Source organism: Salmo salar, chromosome 22 (genome assembly GCF_965601325.2).
Source record: "Salmo salar chromosome 22, fSalSal1, whole genome shotgun sequence".
NCBI lineage: Eukaryota > Metazoa > Chordata > Actinopteri > Salmoniformes > Salmonidae > Salmo > Salmo salar.
This window is the reverse complement of record NC_138312.1, coordinates 32,429,881-32,446,821: the sequence shown is the minus strand read 5'-3', so window position 1 is coordinate 32,446,821 and position 16,941 is coordinate 32,429,881. Positions and strand designations below refer to the sequence as shown.

The following is a 16,941-nucleotide window of genomic DNA, read 5'->3' as shown; positions in this document are numbered from 1 at the left end:
AGAATGAGTCCATGCAACATATGATACAATTTTACCATAACAAAGGGGTAGAATACTTTATTCATCCATGACATTTCAGCTTTTCATTTTGTATTATTATTTTTAAATTATACAAACAAAATTTCACTGACATCATTGGGTGTTGTGTAGATCAATGAGACAAAATCTAAATGTAATCAATTTTAAACTCAGGCTGTAACAACAAAATGTGGGAAACGTAAAGGGGTGTGAATACTTTCTGAAGGCACTGTACACCTGCGTTGCTAAAAACACCTACCCTGCTGACATTACCCTGTTTAGAAAGACTCGGAGGCCAAAACAATCGAAGTTGTCTGTAGCCTTGCCCCAAAAGCATATCAAACTTGCCATCGATCCCAACTAAAACGATTGCTCACTTAACCTAAATACACATGTTGTGAATTTAGCTATCTAGATGCATGTACCATAACAAACACAACGTTATGACCCGGCAGCTTGCTGTCTCATGACAACGTGTTCAGGGATTCAGTGTTTAATAGTCGCATGTACTGGTAGTGCCCGTCTGGTTAGCCTAGCTCTACTAAGCCCACATTGGTTGTTTCCCGTCCCTTGTTGTTCAGTATGGATATGGCTAGTTAAAGTTAAAACCTTGCAAAGATCTTAACTGGAAACCTGTGGCCTTGGCAACTGAACATCTGAGAGGGCCAGTCGCTGGGTGTTATCCCGTTTCAATGACAAAGCATTAGCTAGCTTGTAAAATAGCTAACGTTAGCTAGATAACATTACTTCGCAGTCACTCGTTATCGCATTGAACAGGGGCCTTTTGACTACACCTCGTCATGTCGTAACTAGTTAGCCGGCTAGCAAGCTAATGTGAGTAGACAGAGTTAACTTGCGCAATGTCTTCGCTTGGATAGTTTGCCGGCTAGCTAACCTTAGTTATTAACTAAGTACAACTAGCTAGTTAACTAGCTACAGTAACTATCGGGTGAGAAGAAAGGTAAATTTGTTAATGTTAGTCACATGTCTACTCTGGCCCAACTAACTCCACAAATCAAACGATTTCCCGTTCAATGCAATAGGAACCGGTTTACCCGTCTCTGACAGGCCTATGCTACTCGCTAGCTAGCTGGCTAACGTTAGTTCCCATGAACTGAAAAGTAGCTAGCCTAGCTAACATTACCGTAGCTATTGTCTAGCTGCTAAAGTTACATTCAAAACACTTCCTTACCACTCGTCGCTCTTTCGTAGAGTTGTTTTGAGAAGTGTTCCGATACTCTGTTTTTGACTCTCGGTTGAAGGTGTCGGTATTTGAGTGGCTACAGACTCGGGGTCGGGGTCTGCCGCGCTACCCGACTCGGGTCCGCCTCCCTCCGCCATCATGCAGTGAGTGAGCCGGAGTCGTGAACGCGCAGTAGAAGAACCGCGGATGCACGAGCACCACAATGTTGGTGAGACTTGCTGTTTCCGTGATCTGGGGGGGGGGGGGGGGGGGGTCATCACTAGTTACCACAGCCACAAAGTCATTAACCCCCCTATTTTCTAAATAAATTTTCTTAAAATTCATATTTAAACCTAACCCTAACCAATTTTGACTTTGTGGCTGTGATATCTCGTAGAAACCGCAGAAAGTTGCTGGAGCTCGACGGTAGAGGGCAAATACTTTGCAAATACTTTGCTTCTAATTTTCTTAGATTAAAAGTTCACGACAGTCAGATAGCTAAATGATGCCTTCAGTGTTTGCTGTCATCAGAAAGGTGCCAAGCCGTTGCCATGACAACTGGGTTCCGTGTGTCTCTTTGCAATTAAGAGGGAATAAAACTCCACTGCGATTTAGTCAAAACAGTCTTTATACAAAAGCACAAGGGAAATGTTAAAAATAAATTGGAGAAATAAATATTAAAAATAACACATTGCATAAAACTATCACAAACAGTAGTTTTCCAGCACCCAATGTCTAGATTTGCCTCATGTCAGCCATGACAGGATGCTGCAAACAAACTCAAAGAGGAATGATAAAAGATTGTTAACTGGAATTTAATCATCAGCAATGACCATGTTTAATTGTTGTTGTTTTTAATTCAATGCCTAGTTGTCTTATGTTGCTAAGAGCCAACTCTTACAAATGAGTTGAGTTACTAATAATATTAAAACCTTTTTTTCTTCTTCTTTTTTTTTTTTTACGACAAGCTCACAAATAACCAACAAGTATGACCAAACAAATCGCAGATAGGTAGAATCAGACTACAAGGTCAAACATAATTCAAAGTGGTGATACAACACATTTTCATTCACCTTTTAAATGTTTTGTTTTTGACAATACATTATTTCTAAGTTTTTCCATTACTATAATCCTTTTTTGTAATGAGTTTTACATAGCTGACACTGAATCTTCCAAATAGTTAAAAGTATTAATTGAACTTGGTACTATAATGTTTTCTGTTAATTAGTCTACTACTAATCTCCAATTAAAGTTAAATGGACAATGATGGCACTGAAATTAATGTAGACATCATTCTCTATGTCATTTCCTATAAAAACTCAAAGTCAGCCACTTTAAGTAAAACTAAAATGTTGTCCAGTGGCAGGTTCCCTGCAGTAATGAACTGGCAATCAGAAGATACCCGTTGGTAACTCCTTACTGAACATTCCATCCAGATCCAGTTCCCTACTCATCAACTCCTCCTCAATATTCTCCAGTGCCCACTGGTGGTCAGTTAGCTCAAGTGCTTCCCATTCTGCCTAAAAAGGGGAAATAAACATCTGTCTGTCAGATGATTCTGCTGGGACCTGTAGGAATTTAATTCACCATGGAGAGTAAGTCAATGTTATCAAGAGTAGACAACTCTACCTTGAAGGCTTTGTTGGTGTCTGCAGGCATGGCCATGGCAGCACCACTCATCTGCTCCTGCATGATCCTGGACTGGTCTGCACCTGCATGTGTCACATTACACCAGCATCAACACTCTTGTTATTTCATATCACTTTAGAGTGACAAAACCAGGACTGTGAAGAATTGGAGGCCTGCCACTTCAACATAGTTTACATTATGGAATCATGTTCCATTTATAACCAGCCTTGCTGCTGACATGACACTGAATGGTTGCAAACATGCCTATTATCAAATCAAGGCAAGACAGCTTGCCTACTAGAAGTCGCAATTCTCCAAATGATTTGTTGTTGCCTCAAATCAGGTCAATGACCTTCTGTCTATTGCTTTTGATAACAAATACTGCTGTAAGTATTTAAGTATTTGATTCTGTAAACTATGATTCCAAATTTTTTTTTTTTTTAAATGCATGAAATGAAAATGAAATGTATGTATTCACTACTGTAAGTCGCTCTGGATAAGAGCGTCTGCTAAATGACAAATGTAAATGTAAAATGTAATGTCACATCTAGTTTACAGAAACACATGCATCAATAACCTTTGCAGGAAAAACTAAACTGAATTATGAAGTTGGATGAAAATTACCATTATCTTGTCCTAGAATTAAGGAGTACATGCTTCGCAGCCCAAACACGTTCAGGAAATACCACGACGCTGAGCTCACCCTTAAAACATAAATGAGGGTGGGGTTATACTTCATCAATACTTACACTAGCAAAAGGACTCAGAGGCAATATTACCATATTAACTTCACGGAACTCAGATAATTTAACAAGTATGTATTTCCTCAACTAACCAGGATGCATCAAGTGAGAGTAGCTCGATTCCTTGTTGCAACATGGGCTTGAAGCGCAGGGTGAGAGGAAAAGGAACCTTGGCTGTGAGGAACAAGAAAATAGTTAGAGAACATTGTAAGTTTGGCAATTTACATAAAACCACAGTCTGTGCAAATGTTGAATAAACTGCTTATAGCAAAGAAACTAACTTAATTATATACTACTGTTATTTATAGGTTATTTCTATGTAATAACAATTTTACCATGCAATTTCTTAGTAAATACCTGGAAATTTCTGTACCATAAAATAAAGTTGATATCGAAGCACTCTAGTGACAATCATCATCCAAACAACCCAGTCTCAGTGCAGTGAGCGAGGAGGATGTTACTTACTTGTGACAAACCCTGAGAAGGTCCAGTTAATCCAGCCTCCGATGAGGATCATGGGAAGAACATTGGTCACGTTGCCCTTCATCATGTCTGTCAGCATGCTGGGGTCTGGACAAAGAAACAGTTAGTGTAGCTTTACAGAGTACAATCGCAAACAAACTGAGTTGTAATTGGTGCGCTAATAATATGCTCCATATCATGTGTCAGGGTTTAATAGAGATACACGGCCCAATACCTGCCTATCATGGTATGAGAATAGGATTTTATGAGAAGGAATGATGTGATTCTCTTATGCTCACCTGTCATTGGGGAGGGAGGAACAACCTTTCTTTTGGTATTTTTGAAGAATCCATCTTCTTGATTATTGAAGTAAAACTTCCTCATCAAAAATGACTGAAGTAAAAGAGAGAATTCTCAAAGTCTGAGTGCAACTAGCCTACACTTGAAGAGTCAAACAGTGCATGTCAGTGTTTTATGGTCAACATTGATCTCACCTGTTTTGGAATGTACTTCCCATTCTCTCTGAGAATTCTGCTCCTGATGAGAACCTGGCTGAATATTGGAGAGGAATATGTCAAAAACAAACTTACGGTAAGACATTTCTACTTTAACCCTACCCTACTGAAATACTTTTTTATAAACGGTCAATGCACAGACCATCTAGGCAGGGCTACATGCTTACAATACCCTTACCTGTCTGATACCTGCTCTAATGTCAGCTTTTTGTCACTCTGAAGCAAAATGGAGACATAATGTCGAATCACCCCAACAAGAAAAGTGATGAAGACAATGGGCAAGACCACCCAAAGTCTGATATTGGAATCCAGCAGAAGCTCCGGCTCAGCCATATCTAGCAAGGTGATAAGACAGAGAACATGTTTAAGAGCAGGTATCATAGGAATAACTTCTGATATGACAAAATCTTGAAAATGGAAGTAAGTTAATATCAGCACTATGTTTCGAGAGAACTGGGCCCGGTTTCCCAACGACGAACTTAGCTTTAACTTAAGATACTTTTGGGAAACCGGGCCCTGGTGAATGCATTGCACAAGCATTTTGGCGTCTAACAAACTGGACAGTGCAGCAATATACTCCTGTTTCCCAAAGTTGCTAACGTTAGCTAGCTAGCGAACAATGAATCGCATATTTTAGCTTACTGACTGATTCACTGGCACCACCATGTTAGCTCGTTACAGTTGCTAGATCAAATACGCGCCAGAACGTTACTGTCAATTTGGTCGTATAGCAAGCTACTTGTGAATGCACAACTAGCCAGCTAACTATATAACTTATACTGTTAACATGTACCATCTTGGGATTCTTGCCAATTGCCAAAAACAGAGAATAACAGTACTTTAGCTGGCTAGAAGAGCTGGCTGGCAAGCTAGCTACTACTGACTGTTAGCTAGCCGAATGAGTAGGTTGAAGGACGCTATAGCTAGCTATTAATACACGATTCAACCGATTAGGAAACAAAACCCTGCCGTGTTTGATGTTTATCTTACCGAATGTAGCTATTTCGTTTGGCAAAGACTTGTGTCGTGGTTACATATCTCGGGCGTTGCTATGCTAATTAAAGTACTGTCTATAGTCCGGCACAGTGGACGCGTCATAATACCCATAAAACCTAGCGGTAAAACCCGAAAATGGTTCCAATCGTTTTTGCACCATTCATTTTTCCGTAGGGGATTTTAGAACTACCTCATGCAAGGTCTGTGTTTCGTGTAGGTTTACCCAGACGTGACGTTTTGATAACCGTGCAAATCTCTATGGGACACGGTAACTTTTATCAATATATTCTCCTATAATTAACCCTAAAAAATGTACCGCTAATTAACCGCTAATGTGACTTTCATATAGAACTCTCTGTGAATGTGGGAGCAATGTGGAGGTTAAGTCTTGTTATTGTGATGGGGGAACATAGTGCAACATTTAGTGGATGCCACGTGCAGAGAGAGGCTCAGAGATACATCATGACTGATTCTATATCGTATGCAAGGGATGTAAAAAAGATTGGTGGAACTACAGTTTGGAATGATGGCGCTTCCATGGCTGCTCCTGTACTAAGTGGACTTAATGTCAGTGCTGGTGCTTCTGCTGGTCCTTGCATGGTTTCGAGACCTGTTCAGAAGTCTTGCGCTCATGAAGGTGCTGAGACAAAGGATACTTTAATAGTGAATAAAGTTAACTTCGTAGCTTTCATTGTAAAGGTTAACATGACTTGGGTTGTGTAAAGCATAAATTCCAGGTTGAAGGTTATTGGGGATACAGCCAAATATTTATTGGGGGTAACAGATGTTACTGTTGAAATGGTTGTGGACATGCTGAGTAATCCCAAGGGTGGGTTGTTTCAGCATGATATAAAGTTTAATGGGTTGGGGGGCTTGGGATGTTTCTTTTTTTTGGGGGGGGGGGGGATTTATTAGTAGGGATTTATTTCAAATCAAATTTATTTATATAGCCCTTCTTACATCAGCTGATATCTCAAAGTGCTGTACAGAAACCCAGCCTAAAACCCCAAACAGCAAGCAATGCAGGTGTAGAAGCACGGTGGCTAGGAAAAACTCCCTAGAAAGGCCAAAACCTAGGAAGAAACCTAGAGAGGAACCAGGCTATGAGGGGTGGCCAGTCCTCTTCTGGCTGTGCCGGGTGGAGATTATAACAGCACATGGCCAAGATGTTCAAATGTTCATAAATGACCAGCATGGTCAAATAATAATAATCATAGTAGTTGTCGAGGGTGCAACAAGTCAGTAACACAAGAGTAAGTGTCAGTTGGCTTTTTCATAGCCGATCTTTGAGAGTATCTGCTGTTTTCAACTCTCTAGAGACAGCAGGAGAGTTCCTGCTGTCTCTAGAGAGTTGAAAACAGCAGGTCTGGGACAGGTAGCACGTCCGGTGAACAGGTCTGGGACAGCAGGTCTGTGACAGGTAGCACGTCCGGTGAACAGGTCAGGGTTCCATAGCTGCAGGCAGAAAGGCAATGCTACCAAGTACTAATTGAGTGTATGTAAACTTCTGACCCACTGGGAATGTGATGAAAGAAATATAAGCTAAAATAAATCATTCTCTCTACTATTATTCTGACATTTCACATTCTTAAAATAAAGTGGTGATCCTAACTGACCTTAGACAGGGAATTTTTACTAGAATTAAATGTCAGGAATTGTGAAAAACTGAGTTGAAATGTATTTGGCTAAGGTGTATGTAAACTTCCGACTTCAACTGTACATACCCCAACCAGAAGCCATAGATTACAGGAAGCATCCGCACTGAGCTAAAGGCTAGAGCTGCCGCTTTCAAGGAGCGGGACTCTAACCTGGAAGCTTATAAGAAATCCCGCTATGCCCTCCGACGAACCATCAAACAGGCAGAGCATCAATACAGGACGAAGATCGAGTTGTACTACACTGGTTCAGACGCTCGTCGGATGTGGCAGGGCTTGCAAACCATTACAGACTACAAAGGGAAGCCCAGCCGAAAGCTGCCCAGTGACAAGAGCCTACCAGACGAGCTGAACTACTTCTATGCTCGCTACGAGGCAAATAACACTGGTCCAAGAGGCTTCTAAACAGCTTCTACCCCCAAGCCATAAGACTCTTGAACATCTAGTCAAATGGATATCCAGACTATTTGCATTGCCCCCCCCCCACCACTGCCACTCTGTTGTCATCTATGCATGGTCACTTTGATGACTCTACCTACAAATACATACTACCTCAACTGGCCGTTGACCCCGCACATTGACTCTGTACCGGTACCCCCCCTTGTATATATTGTTATTTTTTGCTGCTGCTCTTGTTACTTGTATCTCTTATTTCATCCATAATTTTGGAAACTGCACTGTTGGTTAGGGGCTCGTAAGTTAGCATTTCACTGTAAGGTGTACACCTGTTGTATTCGGCGCATGTGACTAATACAATTTGACTTGATTTAAATGATGCGTTGAATGCACCATTTACCAAGGCAGAGATGATAGGGCAATAGGGAAAGATGAGGTGTGCTATGTTATGTTGGCCCATCTTAGTGAAGAGGCACAGGATAAGGTATTGGTGTTGTACAACAGAGTGTGGGAGAAGGGGAAACTACCAGGTTAGCTGGAAGGAGGCAGTAGTGGTACCAATCCGGAAGCCAGGGAAGGACCCAATGAGGCAAACAAGCTATCGGCCAATAGCTTTAACATTACTGTATGTAAGGTTATGGAAAGTATGATTACAGAAAGGCTAGGTGGGGGCTAGTATCGCCACATCAGAGTGGGTTCAGGAAGGGGAGGGGAACTATGGACCCAGTGCTCTGATTAGATGCAGAGGTCAGGAAGGCTCAGTGAACAAGGAGACTGTTTGTAGCTGTCTTTTTTTATGTGGAGAAGGCGTATGATATGATGTGGAAGGAGGGGTTGTTAATCAAGCTTGATATTATGGCAGTAGCAGGAAGAACGTACAACTGGATAAAGGATTTCCTGTTTGGAAGGTCTGTCCAGGTGAGATTGGGGAAGTCTCTATCAGGCAGCTACCTGGTGGATAAAGGTACACCACAGGGGAGCGCGATTAGTTCTTTGTTGTTCTCAATCATGCTCAATGATGTTTACTGTCAGGTACGGCCGGATGTTAGGAGGTTGTTGTTTTCAGAAGATGGGGCCTTATGAAAGAGGGGAAAAAATGTGCCATACATAGTCAGGAAGATACAGGAAGCAATTGTGGTAGACCGGTGGGCAATAATGTGGGGATTCAGATTCTCTGTAGCGAAAACTCAGTGTTCTTTACCAGGAGGAAGCATACCTCAAGGTATGCTTGAACTTATATGGGAGAAACTTGGAGAGGGTGGGGGCCTTCAAGTTCCTTGGGGTGTACTTTGACACTAGGCTGACCTGGGCAGAACACACAGAGTGGTGGGAAAGTGTAAGAAGGTGCTAAATGTGATGTGCGTTCCTTATTGGGGAACGTGTATCTTGTACTGATCCGATCTGTAATAGACTATGGCAGTATAACCTCATTGGAAAGGTTAGGTGTCATACAGGGGCAAGGACTCAGAATATGTAGAGTGGCGTTTGACCTCCCCAGTGTCTGCACTACAGGTGGAAATGAGGGATATGCTACTGCAGATTAGGAGACAGCAGTTGGCAATTAATCATTTAACTAGGCAAGTCAGTTAAGAACAAACTCTTATTTACAATGACAGCCTACCCCAGACAACGCTGGGCCAATTGTACCTATGGGACTCCCAATCACGGGCAGTTGTGATACAGCCTGGATTTGAACCAGGGATTGTAATGACACCTCTTGCACTGAAATGCAGTGCCTTAGACCGCTGCGCCACTCAGGAGCCCAAGACATGGGGTGTCTCATCTTGTGAAAGGGATTTTACAGGCATGCTGGGAACATGAGCGAGGACAGAACACAAGCTTCGGGAGGGTGTGTAATATCCAGGCGAAGGAGATGGGACTGTATGGAAGGGAGTTTAGTCCAACAGTAGCTATTCCTGTGAACCCACCGTGGCTACTCCCGCCTCCAGTATTTGATCTAGAAGTGTTGGAGAGATTACGGGAAAGATAGGGAGGGAGTTGATCCATCTGATTTGTTTAATAGACGCCTGGATACTGTATCAGGATTTTGTGGCCATTTACAAAGATGTTTCAAAAGATCCAAGAACAGGACATACTGGATCAACATTTGTAGTGCAGGAATGTGGGATGGCAGTCAGGAAACGTATTACAGATCATCTGTCTATATATACACGGCAGAGCTGATGGCCATACTGTTGGCCTTGCAGTGGGTGGGGGAAGTCAAGCCAGACAGAGTAGTTATTTGCTCTGATTCATGTGCATTGTTGATGATTCTGCAGTCCTTTAGCTCAAATAGCAGACAGGACCTGCTTTATGATGTACTACAAACCCATAGCAGGATTAGACCGATGGGTATACAGATAGGATTTACTTGGGTCCTAGCCCATGTGGGGGTGGAGGGGAATGAGGCAGTTGATGTACTGGCTAAACACGCACTTAGTAGTGGGGATGTTGATGTTGTAGCTTCAATTAGCAAGACAGAGACAAAAAGTCTGATATGGACAGTCATGGTGCAGAGATGGCAGGAGCAGCGGAATAGATATACTAAGGGCAGGCATTTATTTCAAGTACAGAGGAAAGACAGGAAAGATTGCAGGAAGGGACAGAAGAGAGGCTATTTTTTTACAAGATTAAGGGTGGGACACAAACGGTTAAATAATACTTTAAATGTGATAAGAAAGCATCCAATAGGAAAGTGTAATTATTGCCAGGAAACAGACAGTGGAGCATGTATTGATAGTGTGGGCAGTAATAGGGAAATAGAGGCATAGATCTAATATGAAGGGGATACATGACATTCGTTTAAAGAGTATATTGAGTAGAACGTCATTAGATACAGTCTCAAATAGTTAATATTTTAAGAGAAACGGGGCAGGCAGGTAGGATTTAGTTTCTCCCCGTCTCTGGCCCAACCTCCAATACAGTAGGCAGCGATAATGCACCATAAAGTTGGATGCCGATAAATCCCACCAAAGAAGTAGTTCACTTTTCAGGGAACTGTCGCTACCTGCTGGTAGCTAGCGCTAACACAGCTTCCTCAAAACAGAGAAAATGGCCGGTCAAGAAGATCCTGTGCAGAGGGAGATCCACCAAGACTGGGCAAATCGAGAATACATTGAGGTTATCACGAGCAGTATCAAGAAAATAGCAGATTTTCTAAATTCCTTCGGTAAGTACTCAGTAGCTAGATGACTTGGCAACAGTAACAAAAAGGCTATCAATGTGAAGGCCTAACCTACGTCCAGCCCTGCTGTTCTTCTTGGCTAACGTAGTACGTTAGTTGGTTTCCATCCAAGACAGCAATAATATACCTGCAGTACGACTCTCTTACTATTATGTATAACATGGGTTAAGAATTATACTTGCAATGTTATGGCTACAACGTTTAATTTATCGAGCAATTGATGAAACGGGTTCACTGCGCTTGCTAGCTGAATTGCGATGAGATTTGACTGGACTCGATACAGTGCGATAAGAAAGCATCCAATAGGAAATTGTAATTATTGCCAGGAAACAGACAGTGGAGCATGTATTGATAGTATGTTTCTTTTGTAAATACATGTTGTAGTAGAAACTTAACATAAGATGAAGTGAGCCAACCCTGGTTTTGAATCTGTGTGTTCTAAAATGGATCGCTAGCACCAGCTTGCAACGAGTGTGAACTTGCATTATTAAGGAGGGGTGTATCTGTGCGATGTCGACGATGAGTATATGAAATGTCTCGTCTACGCCCAGGAAGCGAGCGTTAACGTCAAAATACTTTCCTTACTCATCAAATGAGTATCACTTAGTAACTATCCATTTACTACCGTTAAGGCCGGTATGTACTTTCAAACTTAAATGTACATGCATCCGCACAGGTCGGAAGACTACAACAGCTCTTGACATTGGCGGTGCATAATAGTTTGTACCGACGATGTAATGTATTGAGTAAACCTATATTATAGAATAGGGCTCTGCAACTCTGTTCCTGGAGATCTACCCTCTAGTAGGTTTTTACTCCATCCCCAGTTGTAACTAACCTGATGCATTTTATAAACCAGCTAATTATTAGAATCATGTGAGCTAGATTAGGGTTGGAATGAAAACCTGCAGGATGGTAGCTCTCAAGGAACAGATTGGGGAGCCCTGTTATAGAATATGCATACGATTGCAACGTCTGCCTATGCCCACACAGTTTCAACATTTTATATTTTTAATACCCTCAAACACCAAGTTAATTTCAAAATAGGCCATCGCTGTCAATTGTAAACGATAATTCTTTCAATTTTACCGGTGACATGCAGATGCAGTTTCGATAATTTGATTGATCTCAATTATTTTAATGGGAATAGCCTATGCATTTCGATCTTCTTGAATTACTGTTTCGTGAGCAAATTAGCACAGTTCGTGTTAACTATTAGCTTTTCTTGTATTTTGTTTCAATCAAATCATATATCCTGCAAGAGGTGTCACTACAGTCCCTGGTTCGAATCCAGGCACAACCGCCTGTGATTGGGCGCACAATTGGCCCAGCGTCGTCCGGGGTAGGCCGTCATTGTAAATGAGAATTTGTTCTTAAGGGACTTGCCCAGTGGTTCTGAAAGGACAGCGCAAGGATCGAGCAATGATGGTAGAGAAGTTGAACCAACTTGTGGTGCTGAAGGATAGCTGAATCATAGCTCTGCCATTCGGCCAGTTCATGATTATTTTGTTGTTGCAGTATAGCCTAATAGTCTTACGACTTCTTTTTGGAAGTTGGCACCGGAGGGGTTGGCTGCCGCCTTATCGGCTCTTAACCAACCATGCTATTTTGTTAGTTTTTTTTGCCTTGTTCGTAACTTGTTTTGTACATAATGTTGCTGCTACAGTCTCTTATGACCGAAAAGAGCTTCTGGACATCAGAACTACGATTAGTCACCTCAGATTAGACAGAGTTTTTCAACAACGAGTCGGACGGGAGGGATACCCGACCAGGCCCAGATTCCCGTCATTCACTGGAGAAGGAAACAGAGATTTTGTGGAAAATGATCAGGGTGTCTTACGAGGATCAGGCGACGAGTGGCTAATCTGCCTTTGCCTTCTGTCCTGCTAGCTAATGTTCAATCGCTGGAAAATAAATGGGAACTGAAAGCAGGTATATCCTATCAACGTGACATTAAAAATTGTAATATCTTATGTTTCACCGAGTCGTGGCTGAACGACGACATTAAGAACATACAGCTGGCGGGTTATACACTCTATCGGCAAGACGGAACAGCAGCCTCTGGTAAGAAGCGGGGCCTATGCATATACGTAAACAACAGCTGGTGCATGATATCTAAGGAAGTCTCAAGGTTTTGCTTGCCTGAGGTAGTGTATCTCATGATAAGCTGTAGACCACACTATCTGCTGAGAGTTTCTGTATTTTTCATAGCTGTCTACATACCACCACAGACCGATGCTGGCACTAAAACCGCACTCAATGAGCTGTATACCGCCATACACTCATCCAGAGGCGGCGCTCCTAGTGGCCGGGGACTTTAATGCAGGGAAACTGAAATCAGTTTTACCTAATTTTTATAAGCATGCTAAATGTGCAACCAGAGGGGAAAACAATTCTAGACCACCTTTACTCCACACACAGAGACACGTACAAACCTCTTCCTCTCCCTCCATTTTGCAAATCTGACCACAATTCTGTCCTCCTGATTCCTGCTTACAAGCACAAATTAAAGCAGGAAGCACCAGTGACTAGATCAATAAAAAAAGAAGTGGTCAGATGAAGCAGATGCTAAACTACAGGACTGTTTTGCTAGCACAGACTGGAATATGTTCCGGGATTCTTCCGATGGCATTGAGGAGTACACCACATCAGTCACTGGCTTTATCAATAAGTGCATCGAGGACGTCGTCCCCACAGTGACTGTATGTACACACCCCAACCAGAAGCCATGGATTACAGGCAACATTCGCATTGAGCTAAAGGGTAGAGCTGCCGCTTTCAAGGAGCGGGACTCTAACCCGGAAGCTTATACGAAATCCCGCTATGCCCTCCGACGAACCATCAAACAGGCAACGCGTCAATACAGGACTAAGATCGAATCGTACTACACCGGCTCTGATGCTCGTTGGATGTGGCAGGGCTTGCAAACTATTACAGACTACAAAGGGAAGCACAGCCGAGAGCTTGCCAGTGACACGAGCCTACCAGACGAGTTAAACTACTTCTATGCTCGCTTCAAGGCAAGTAACACTGAAACATGCTTGAGAGCATCAGCTGTTCTGGACGACTGTGTGATCACGCTCTCCGCAGCCGATGTAAGACCTTTAAACAGGTAAACATTCACAAGGCTGCAGGGCCAGACGGATTACCAGGACGTGTACTGCGAGCATGTTCTGACCAACTGGCAAGTGTCTTCACTAACATTTTCAACCTCTCCCTGTACCGGTACCCCCTGTATATAGGTCCGCTATTGTTATTTACTGCTGTTCTTTAATTGTGTTATTCTTCTCTTACCTTTTGCTTTTTATTAGGTATTTTCTTAACGGAATTGTTGGTTACGGGCTTGTAAGTAAGCATTTCACTGTAAGGTGAATGTTATGTTCGGCGCATGTGACAAATACAATTTGATTTTACTACGTGGTATAGTTATTTGTAGGCTATAGCCTAATGTAAATACAAGTAGCGTTGCACTGTTTGAGGAGAGCGCTTTAATTGCGAGTAGGCATTGTATTGTGCAGTTTACACTTCTGTATCATAAATAAACTTTGATTTGATTTAGCTTGAACACCATTTACAATATACAGAGGTGAACTATCAATTCATAATTTATTTGCATACGTTAAATCATCAAATCTATTGACCAATTTGTGAACATAAATCATTACTACTTGAAGAAAAAACTGCCATAAAAATCAAGCTTTTGGTGTATTGTATTCATGCATCTCAATAAACTATAACCTAATTGCATTATCTCCAACATGGCCCAATTCACATTAACCCACCCTGCCATACCAAGCTAGAATGGGCCCTGCGTCTCAATCAATAGGCTAAATATCCCAAGCAGGGCTACAGGAACTTCCAGGGAGGGTCAAGCTCTTTGGGCTTTGTGGCGGCCACTCTGGTTTGGGTGTCCTCGGCAGAACGGTGTCACCCTAGCCAAATGGTCACATATCGTTCTGGGTTCCACTGCGCAAGAGGGGTTCCGTGGAGTTTTATGATCCTTTTTTTGTTGGCTAAACTGGTCAAGCCTCCGTCGGGCCTCCGCAGTGCACATGCGTATCTTCATCATTGTCGCCACTGCCGGAGAGAAGACGGAAGAAACCACCATTTACCTACCTCTAGTTTGCTATACATACGTTTAGTTTGTCAATTTATCGTGTTGTGTAATTTGTGGTAAATACTAAATAAATTATATTTAATTATCAAATACATTTTTCAGAAATAGTTCTACCAGCTCTGTATTCTCAAATTGAAAAAGGTGAGGGAGCGCCGCTCCTCCGTGCTCTGGCAGCACTACACCCTTGATTATAACACTTGCAGAGCTGTCTAATGGGAGTTTAATGCTTCCTGGGCGTTAGAGGACACACGTCATACTCATCATCATCAACATCTCTAACGCAGAGATACTGGGACAGGGCGTAGCTAGCCACTGTGTACTTTGGTACCTACATGTCCCATGCATACTGTCAATTGAGACAAATTGATTGCATTATTGAACTACAGTGCAATAGTTAGCCTACACTTGGGAGATTATGAACATGTGCATTATCTTCATAACCTATGATATTGATGCAATTTTATTCAAAGTCAATTAACCATATTTTCTTATGAGTAACATTGATGTGATCAGAAATGAAAATATGTGGAACATATATTTCCTTTGCTTTAGATATGTCCTGCCGGTCTCGTTTGGCCACCCTGAACGAAAAGCTGACAGCATTAGAGCGGAGAATTGAGTACATTGAAGCAAGGGTAAGTTTCAGAATTGCCACTCTAATTCTATGTTGTAAATACATGAAATGTTTCCAGTTTGTTTTGCCTGTACAGTACTGGATGTCATCATAATGTGTTCTCTAACCCCCTTTTTCTGTTTAGGTCACAAAAGGAGAGACATTGACCTAAACCAATGGTATGCTGGACTGGGTGTTGCAGTTTGGCTGAGGATTGACAACTACATTTGTGACCATTTCCATGTTTGTCCTTTTTTTTAACTAGCTATGTATTTTTACAGTTTTGTATTTGGTCTGTGGGACCACAAAAGACACTTCACACTGTGTGTATTTGGCTGCTGGATGGTGACTACAATACCACAGCATCTCCCACAATGTTACAATGGATAGCATTAAAGAGTCCATCTTAAACTTTGCACACTAGCTCTGCATCGTATTTATTTGATCACAGACTAACATAATGTATTTATGCAAATCAAAACTAGTTAAGAACATCCTAATAGGGGAAAGTTTATTTTATAAGGTTAATTCAAAAGTGATTATGTGAAGGAGTGTACCCACCCCTATGGAGATTTTAAAGAATATGCATTGCAGAAATATCCTTCCTCTTTGGCTGAGCCAGGATAATTTGAGCCACAGGAAGAGGGAGTGCCAAAATGAATAGTCAGCTCTTTAACTGTGGTCATTCTACTTATGTCTTTCACTTGTTGTAATTGTGTTTTCCCTCATTGTTCAAATGAAATGTAATAAACTGTTTAAAAGTAAGTTGTCCATGTTTTTGATGTAGTGGCTTGAAAGAGTGTTTGGCTCAAGGATAGCATTCATAGATGGCTGGTTGAAGGTGTTACTGGAATATAGTATAGGCTGTGTACTATCAAGACCAACTTGTATTTGTTCATAGTTATTCCATACACATAACATCTGCCAATATAGCCTCTGGTCGCTGCCCTCAGCCATACATTTGTGTCCTGCTCTCCATGCCACAGGGACTGATTAACATCTATTTTGGTCAAAATGATTTTGAGGGTCAAAAAGTGTCCCAGTCAATTCACCAAATATCATTGGACCACACAACCACAGAAGGATAGCAATATTTGACACAACATTAGGTGCATGTTGCACTCTAAGATGCACATTTTGTGTTGATTGTCTCAAAAACATCAGGAAAACTGGCTAGTGATTTCTGGAGCTAGGTTTCCATCCAATTGGCGACAGTTTTATGTGAATATATATTCTAGAATCCGCATTATGAAAACATTTCTTGGGAATCACAACATAGCTAACGACGTTAGCTGTATGCCGGCCCAAACTAAAGAAGGAAGCAGAGGGAAATATTCTAAGATATTTTAATTGTTACTGTTATAAAGCAGGCTACGGAAGCCAGGCCATTAGCAATACTTTTTAACTGGTAAGTCAGGGGTTCCCAAACT

At 41.8% G+C, this 16,941-nt stretch overlaps 3 protein-coding genes across 3 annotated transcripts in view; 1 reads left to right on the top strand and 2 right to left on the bottom strand.

Annotated features, from left to right (window-relative positions):
- LOC106583188 (ubiquitin carboxyl-terminal hydrolase 4) overlaps positions 1-1,414 on the bottom strand; it is a 36,512-nt gene extending 35,098 nt beyond the window's left edge. The window contains exon 1 of the mRNA XM_014167093.3: positions 1,211-1,414. Within this exon, the coding sequence (XP_014022568.3) occupies positions 1,211-1,362 (152 nt within the window). The 5' untranslated portion in view covers positions 1,363-1,414. The remainder of the gene's footprint in view (positions 1-1,210) is intronic.
- A 397-nt stretch (positions 1,415-1,811) lies between these two features.
- Positions 1,812-5,695, bottom strand: LOC106583189 (ER membrane protein complex subunit 3). The gene is made up of 9 exons (XM_014167094.3): positions 5,541-5,695; positions 4,729-4,885; positions 4,530-4,587; positions 4,335-4,428; positions 4,039-4,143; positions 3,666-3,747; positions 3,455-3,534; positions 2,831-2,913; positions 1,812-2,721 (listed from the first exon to the last, which is right to left on the bottom strand). Exons 2-9 carry the CDS (start codon positions 4,881-4,883, stop codon positions 2,593-2,595), a joined length of 786 nt encoding a protein of 261 aa, XP_014022569.1. The 5' UTR covers positions 4,884-4,885; positions 5,541-5,695; the 3' UTR covers positions 1,812-2,592.
- Positions 5,696-10,316: 4,621 nt separating this feature from the next.
- Positions 10,317-16,276, top strand: LOC106583191 (putative protein BRICK1). Its single transcript, XM_014167096.3, has 3 exons — positions 10,317-10,766; positions 15,451-15,533; positions 15,657-16,276. The coding sequence occupies exons 1-3, from the start codon at positions 10,649-10,651 to the stop codon at positions 15,681-15,683; spliced, it is 228 nt and encodes a 75-aa protein (XP_014022571.1). The 5' UTR covers positions 10,317-10,648; the 3' UTR covers positions 15,684-16,276.
- Positions 16,277-16,941: the final 665 nt, after the last annotated feature.

Bases quoted from the DNA above. Each gene is read 5' to 3' on its own strand.
- LOC106583189 (XM_014167094.3), bottom strand. From the start codon at position 4,883: ATGGCTGAGCCGGAGCTTCTGCTGGATTCCAATATCAGACTTTGGGTG. The intron at 4,144-4,334 runs GTGAGCATAAGA...TTCTTTGTCCAG, and splicing joins TCCTCCCTCCCCAATGACAG to ACCCCAGCATGCTGACAGAC. The intron at 3,535-3,665 runs GTTAGTTGAGGA...TTATGTTTTAAG, and splicing joins CTCTCACTTGATGCATCCTG to GGTGAGCTCAGCGTCGTGGT.
- LOC106583191 (XM_014167096.3), top strand. From the start codon at position 10,649: ATGGCCGGTCAAGAAGATCCTGTGCAGAGGGAGATCCACCAAGACTGG. The intron at 10,767-15,450 runs GTAAGTACTCAG...CCTTTGCTTTAG, and splicing joins AGATTTTCTAAATTCCTTCG to ATATGTCCTGCCGGTCTCGT. The intron at 15,534-15,656 runs GTAAGTTTCAGA...TTTTCTGTTTAG, and splicing joins TTGAGTACATTGAAGCAAGG to GTCACAAAAGGAGAGACATT.